Source organism: Sander vitreus, chromosome 13 (assembly GCF_031162955.1).
Source record: "Sander vitreus isolate 19-12246 chromosome 13, sanVit1, whole genome shotgun sequence".
NCBI classification, from domain to species: domain Eukaryota; kingdom Metazoa; phylum Chordata; class Actinopteri; order Perciformes; family Percidae; genus Sander; species Sander vitreus.
The window spans coordinates 9,037,363-9,044,836 of record NC_135867.1 but is presented as its reverse complement, the minus strand read 5'-3'; the positions used below and the strand labels follow the sequence as shown (position 1 = coordinate 9,044,836).

Here is a 7,474-nt window from a genome sequence, read left to right as displayed (position 1 = left end):
AGTAAATGTCCTACGATTTTCTATGACAAAAAAAAAATTGTTTGATTAAATACTACACAGTTTGCCTGTTTTTTACATATAGGTCAGAATTTGTTCCTTGTTTATTTTCAGTAATGTCTTGGAGACAGGCTTTCTGAGCACAGTAGGTTAGCTACTGTTTTTTAAACTTTTGATACCAGTATGAATGGTAGTTCGTCTACTTGTGATATTTTTGATGTTTAAGTTATCGAATAACCTGCTAATTATTTTCTTGATTGGTCTTATGTAATGTCAGAAAATAGTCACAATTTTCTAAAGCTCAAGTCTTTGTTTTGTTTTGTCCAACCAGCAGTCTAAAGCCCAAAGATATTCAGTTTACTATCATATAAGAAATATAAATAAAAAAAAGATAGATTATCAAAATTGTTGCTGATTATTTTCCTGTCAAGTTGTTTCAGCACAAGTCAATTGTTTGTTTTCAAGCGAAATTGCCAAATATTCTCTATTTATAGCTTCTCAAATGTGAGGATTTGTTGCATTTCTTTCTCTGAGAAATTGTAAAAAGCATATTACTTATAGACTCTTTTGTGACATTTAAATACAAAACTATAATTCAAGAAGGTAATTCACAGACTTATTGATACTGAAAACAATCTTTAGTTGCAATCCAATACCTTTTAAAGACACAGGAAACGACTGATTTTTACAATATATTTAATTCAATTTTTTCTTACAAAACAATTCCCTCATAAACCAGAACACACAAAATGCATAAAGAAAACTGTACAGTCAGTCATGTCAGAACGTGTTCTAAACATGAACAATGTTATCTACAACAGTGTTTCCTATCAATGTCTATCACACCAAGCAGTTCAGCTCTGCAGCCCCCTTACTTGAGGAGAGGTACGGATGTGACACTGACGGTAGATCCAAACAAACAACATGAGCTAGCCAATAACGTAGTTCTATTAGCAAGCGCAGGTGCAGTCTCTTTATTCGTGCTCTCCTTGGCTCTAGTAGCGATGTCACACTGCTGAATCAACCTTAAGAGATAAGCTGACGGACGTGACAATGAGAGGGCGGAAAAGTGACTTTTTTCACAAGCAACTGTAAACCGCGTGTGACTGTGAGAGATGATGATCTGGTCAAAGGTCTATTTTCATTACATGCATGTCTCAGAGCTGTCCGACACTGTAGATGACTCAGTTCGAGCCACTGGGGAGTGACTTTGGATTGGATAGTGACTTAAGGAAGCATCAGAGCCTATTTAAGATAATTTTTTTCATTGATACAGTGAGAAAACTGGGCTACCAATTTGACAAATTTCCATTCAGTAATCATACATCTGATAGTACATTTCTATCCTCAGTGCAACAGTGGTCTATCATTAAGCCATTGCTTTCAAAAAGTTCAAGCAGGCTTTCTTGCCAGAACATATTTTCATGGCAGATTAGCAGCAAATACCTAAATCACAAACAAGAACAACAAATTTGCTTAACTCCTGTATTTACTTTATTCTTTTCTCACACAGCTTGGTTTCTACCCTACACATTGTATTGAGGGAGTTACAAGCACAACTATGTATTAGATGATGATTATGGGGCTTCTGTTTGTTTCTGGGAAAAACAAATATACTTCATTCACAAGACTCCAGCTGGATCTACAGTTATTTCTGATCTGTGTATGGCCTTCAGAGATAAGTATGAGTTTAATCTCACATCTTTCGAACATGTTTGACCCGGCAAAAAAGGTCAACAACTGCAAAATCCTAAAGGCTGTGAGTATTTGTACAAGAGAGCTTCCCAAGATCATCCTGGTTCCATGAAGGTACTTCTAGTCATAGCTCCATTATCTTTATTGTGACTATAATTGCCACTGTTCATCACACCCCCAACAGACATCGCCTACCAAGAGCCTGGATCTGTCCGAGGTTTCTCCCTAAAAGGGAGTTTTCCTCACCACCTGAGGTTTCTTCCTAAAAGGGAGTTCTTCGCCACTGTCGCCCTAAATGCTTGCTCTTGGGGGAATTACTGGAATTGTTGGGTCTTTGTAAATCATAGTATGGTCTAGACCTACTCTATCTGTAAAGTGTCCTGAGATAACTCTTATGATTTGATACTATAGATAAAACTGGATTGAATTGAGCATTAGTGCTACCGTTTCTGTAGTCCACTTTTTTAGTTGATTTAATTTAACAGTAAATTGACATTGCTTTTGTTTTGCTATACTTCTTTGCTTCTAGCTATTTTGTGTTGGCTACAAAAACCCATTTTAATATCTACGAGCCATCAAGTGTGACATCAGAGCTAAGTATTCACTACTGTCAAGAAGCAGAGATGTTAAAAACACAATGATTCCAGTAATTTCCATCAATCACTATGATGTTTGTGTAAATGGAAAAGCAAATTACACAGAAGACAAGTCAACCACAGAGAGACCATATCTATTATTTTGAAAGACAAAGAGTTGCTGGTGTTTATTAGGTTAATGCCTTAAGACTAGACTAGATTATTACTGGGTTTTTCAAAGGTAGGTATATAATTTAGAATAATAATGAGAAAGAAACCTCTTTTTAGTAATTTAACAATCAATATATATTCTTGAAAAAAGGAATGTTTAAAACAGCACATATTGCTTAATATCTGTATAAAGTATCCCTAGTTTTGAAACAGGCTGCTAGGTTTAAAGATACAGCATATTTGTTTCCTGTACATATGTGGTTGCTATGCAGATACAAATGACAAATCCGGAAAAAATAACAAGTTTTGTTGCTGACTAGACAGAAACCAATAAAAATATATTGTGTTACAGTCTTTTAAGTGGAGCTGAATAACTACCACATGGTAAGTATAGTCTACCTGTCTTGGAGTTTGATCTTGATGCACCGCTCTCTGGGAGGAAGTATAAATGCTCACAGCCAGTCAGATAGCGGAGTTGATGACACTTTGGCATGGCCTCAGCATATGGGGTCAGCGTCAACCGGAGTTATAACCCTGAGGGAAGCTACTAAGTGGCATTTTCAGGCTCTGCAGCACAGAGGTGTGCTGCAGGTACAGAATGAATGTGAGAGACAGCGGGGGATAGATTATACCATTGCAAGAGACCACAAGATGTACTGTTCATTTCTGTTTAGGCTTCCTCTGTGAGCGAAACATCCATTGCCGACTAATGGACCAATCAGGCTCTTTGGATAGACAATGTAAAATAGAGGGTATTACACATATGCATAAAGCCAACCTCTGCCGGCATGAAGAGAATGAAAGCTTTCAGAGGGAGGATACAGTACAATACCATCACAAAGGCGAATAAACGGATGGGTTGGTTGGTAGCTTTTAAAAGGACTCAGATCACACAACACTAAGGACAGACGGACAGTTTGTGGTGATTATATGCAGCACTGGTGAAAACGACAAACATTGTTGAGATGAACAAAAACAGAAAGCTTTTTACTCTAAAAAAAGTGAGCATTGTGCATAGTTCATAGTTCGTTGATAACCCCTCTTCAGGTACCTATTTGCTGTGATAACATGGAAGGAAGTGCAATAATGTACAATTCTGTATAGTTAAGTGCACATAGATCACTGTTGCACTGAACGGCATTGACACTTTCTCCCAACAGAAATATCACAACAGGGTTTCTTTATGTTTTCTCAATTACTCTATTTTTAAGTGTACTTTTGTTACAATAAACCCAGGCATGTATCCCTCTCGCTCAGTCCCAGGGTTGAGTCCACAACTTATGTTCACATAAATCTTTATATTAGGTAATTCAGCCTGAGCTTTCCTTTTTTTCCATTTCTGTCTGGCCCTAATCCTACGTCTCCGGCTTTCTTTTTTTCTTTTTTACTCATACCTCGCCGACCCAGACCACTGTGTTACCTCTCTTGATGTCTGACACCTCGCAGTGCGGCGTTCTCTGTTTGCCGTTCAGGACAAAGAGGGACTCGGCTGACGGTGTCAACAGGTACTGTCCGAACACACCGCTGGAGACCACTACTCTGTTGGGGCCTCCCCAGGGCCAGGCTTGGGGGTCCAGGGGCTCCTTGAGGCTTTGGAGAACCTCAGTGCCGCCCGAGGACAGGTCGGCAAATAGCAGGTCCGTGCCTGAGCCTGAGGTGGCGACTACCACATGCTGGTTGGACTCTGTAAAGGAAGGCTGGAAAGCCAGATCAGAGACAGCTACAGGCTCGTCCAGTTCCTGGTTCAGACCCAGCTCTCCCTGGAATGACACTGTCTGTACTATCAGCTTTGAGCTCTGCTGGTCAGGTGTCACAATGTAGCGGCCATCTGGCGACACAAACGGCTGCCCTGTGATGTTTAGATTTGGACCAATCACTGCGTCCGTCACGCTGTCGATGAGGAGCTGGGGCGGGGCTTGCAAGTGACTCTTGCTCTGGCACTGGACGAAGTAGAAGCCGCTCAGATGTGTGTAGGCCATGCTGACCGGTATGCAGCTGTAGTTCTTCAGGCTGATGGTCTTGACGCGGTGGAAGGTCTCCAGGTCAATCTTGTGTACCGCAGGTTCGTTTTTGAGGAAGACAAAGGCAAACCTAAAACGACAAAGTTCAAAGGAAAGGTTAATAGCCTTTCTATTTTCTCTCTTTTTTTTTGGGGGGGGGGGGTAGGGGGGCAGTGATTAACACACATCAAGATTCTCATTAGGGATTCTCATTTGCTCTTTACTCCTTCACTGTAGAAGGTTATGAGGTCGGAGGTGGCTGAATGTGTGCAGGTGTGTGTGCTCTTTTACCTAACGTGGGTGATGATGAGGTTGGTTGGAGGAATGAAGAAATCGTTGACCCTCTGGAAAGTTGTGTGGATGGCATGATGTACTTCTCCCACACTGGCTTGAGGAATTACCTGGTAACAATGCATAGAAAATAATGAATAATAAATACCTATGACAGCGACATTTTCCTTTTTACAGTCTGTTGGCAGCAGAGACCGTCAAAACAATTAACAGGAAACATTTCTACCAAATAACAATTTTTGTCTCCATTGACCATTTTTAGAAAACAATTGCAGATTATTATGAAAATAGTTACTACAATTTTGGCCATTTTAGAATATATGCAGCACTGAACTATGAATCTCAGAGTTAAAGTTAAATTTGTGCTGCCCCAATACTGTAATATTGCCTGAGATCTCTTCTGCCTGCATAGAGAATAAAGCCATTCTACCACCACAATACTAAAGCCAGACTGATACTGGATTAAGTCAGATATTTTTGAGAATTGTGTTGGTGAATATGCCAATAGTAAGTAAGAAATTGCAGTGCATAAATGTCAAAGAAATGTTAATTGATTGTTAATTTAGAAAAAAAAGTATCTCAACTATATAGTTTGTCCATCACAGAGTATTTTGTTTGTTTCAGCTGTTACAATTAATTATAGGGATCCTTAAGAAAAACATTTACTTTTTAAATTCTCAACTATCAATTTCGGTATTAGCGTCAAAACTCAGTTAAGTGTCCTGTTCAAAGAAAAATCTGACTGTTGTGTTAACCCTGTGACCTTTTAGCTTCATCAGAATAAAGGCTCATATCTCAGGTCTTAACAGCCGGAGCTTGTGCAAGTGACATGCCCATATATCCTGGAACAGATAAACATCTACAGTATATGACTTGAGCTGATGAAACGTGGCCCCGCCTCAGTTATCTGATAAAGCATCTTATTCAAAGATGGTTGTCTTAGAAGCACACAGCACAATAAAAGCCCCATCTCTCATGTCAAACACCTGGCACTGAATCAGCAGATTTGTAAAGTGCAAGGGGGGAGTGCATACACTTTTGATGGACTCCCGATGCACCGCCTCGTCCATGACACATGCTTCATCATGCATGCCTGCATGATCAGGTCACAGTCAAGGACAAGTGGTGTTGTTTATGGGACCCACACATGTGAGGGAAGCATTTATTGAAAGCAACCAGTCAACTTCTGCTCCTTCTTCCAGAGTAAAACTAGCTCTTTTCCTTCTGATTTTACAGACTTTATACTCTAAGGAACTTGGCTTATTGAAGTGGCTCTAGGTTTAGACACCTAGGCAAATGTTGCTGGAGAGCATATATTTTAAAAAGGAAAGAACTAAGCATAAAATCTATTTTGATGTCTACGCCTACACCAATAAAGCTGAACCTCTACCTGATGCCCAGCGGGGGGCCAGACTCCACACTCCTTCCTCAGAACTATCAAATGCAAGGAAATAAAAATAGCAGTTTAAGTTGCAGAGTTGTTATGTTGCTACACCACTGCAATAATCCTCAAAAGCTCCCTCTCTTTCTCCATCTTCCTGACTATCGCATCCATTTTAACAAAACAGATCTGCCGGTTTTTCACTGCTCGTCAGACATGAAAAGAATCCTCATAAAAAAAAACAAGTCATTACAACAGAATACAATGACCGCAGTTAATGAGGTTCAATGTAGTATCACTCATGTATTATTAGGCAGCTGCTGTGGTCTCCAGGGCTGCAGGTGCTCTCAACTTAATGCCACTGGCTTCTCTTTGTCATCGCTCATGCTTGGATTTCATATCCACACACTCAGCAACGAGGCCCAATTGAGTTTTACTTGCCCCTGCCTCGCTGGCTGCCCTAATACCTGAGGGGGATTTGGTTCTGACTGAGTAGCTTTTGCTTTTCAACAACATTCAATCTACAGAAGCCTTGAGTAGCTTTTCTTTTTTTTTACTTTCCCATCTCACTACAAGCACCCATATACAATGAGACTCCTCAAATGCTCCAGTGTATTTGTGTAATTTAGGAAATTCAATAAATCTTACATGGCACTTTAGTATTATTTTGTTTTCGTACACTGTCAGAATTACTCATCTTGTTGCTCCTTGTGGAGCAATAAAGCACATTATGGATTCCCTGGAAGACTCAAATCAATCAATGTTAAGATCAATGCAGAGTTTAAAAAACCTGAACTAATACTTTGTGTTTTACTCCTCCATGTTTATGTCACAAGATTAATAACTGCATGAATAAGAAATACAGGAGGAGACAGATGTTTACTGACATGCAGATCAGCTATTCATGTATTATACTCTAACACTAAATACTTTATTAGGTGCCATCCAATGTCTGCAGATTCATAGTCTTGTTACCTTGTTCTTTCATCAGATATTTATTGTTTTAAGTCATGTTTTTAAATGTTATTTTTCATATTCTTGCTTTATTGGACAGCTTACAGTACAAATGCAACAAAGGACCAGGGAGATTACAGTTATATGGTGTGTGTCTTGCCAGATGCCCCTGATTTATATAATACATTTGCTATTATTAGACTGTTTATTAAGGTAAAGTTATAGCAGAAAAAAAAAAATCATTGGAGAAGTTCATTTGTTTTAAGTTTTTGTAGAAAAACATGTTTATATTTCTCAAAGTAAAACATAACTGTTTTGTATCAGTCCCGACATTCAGGTATTGCATCGCCACTCACAATTCAATTTAGAACTATTGTATAAAATAATGTGTAAATAATATGGCATTTTGC

At 39.1% G+C, this 7,474-nt stretch overlaps 1 protein-coding gene across 1 annotated transcript in view; it reads right to left on the bottom strand.

Moving 5' to 3' along the window:
• Window positions 1-676: 676 nt before the first annotated feature.
• Window positions 677-7,474, bottom strand: part of fstl4 (follistatin-like 4) — a 206,017-nt gene continuing 199,219 nt past the window's right edge. The window contains exons 14-15 of the mRNA XM_078266348.1: window positions 4,730-4,839; window positions 677-4,529 (exon numbers count right to left, since the gene is read on the bottom strand). Coding sequence (XP_078122474.1) covers window positions 3,827-4,529; window positions 4,730-4,839 — 813 coding nt within the window. The 3' untranslated portion in view covers window positions 677-3,826. The remainder of the gene's footprint in view (window positions 4,530-4,729; window positions 4,840-7,474) is intronic.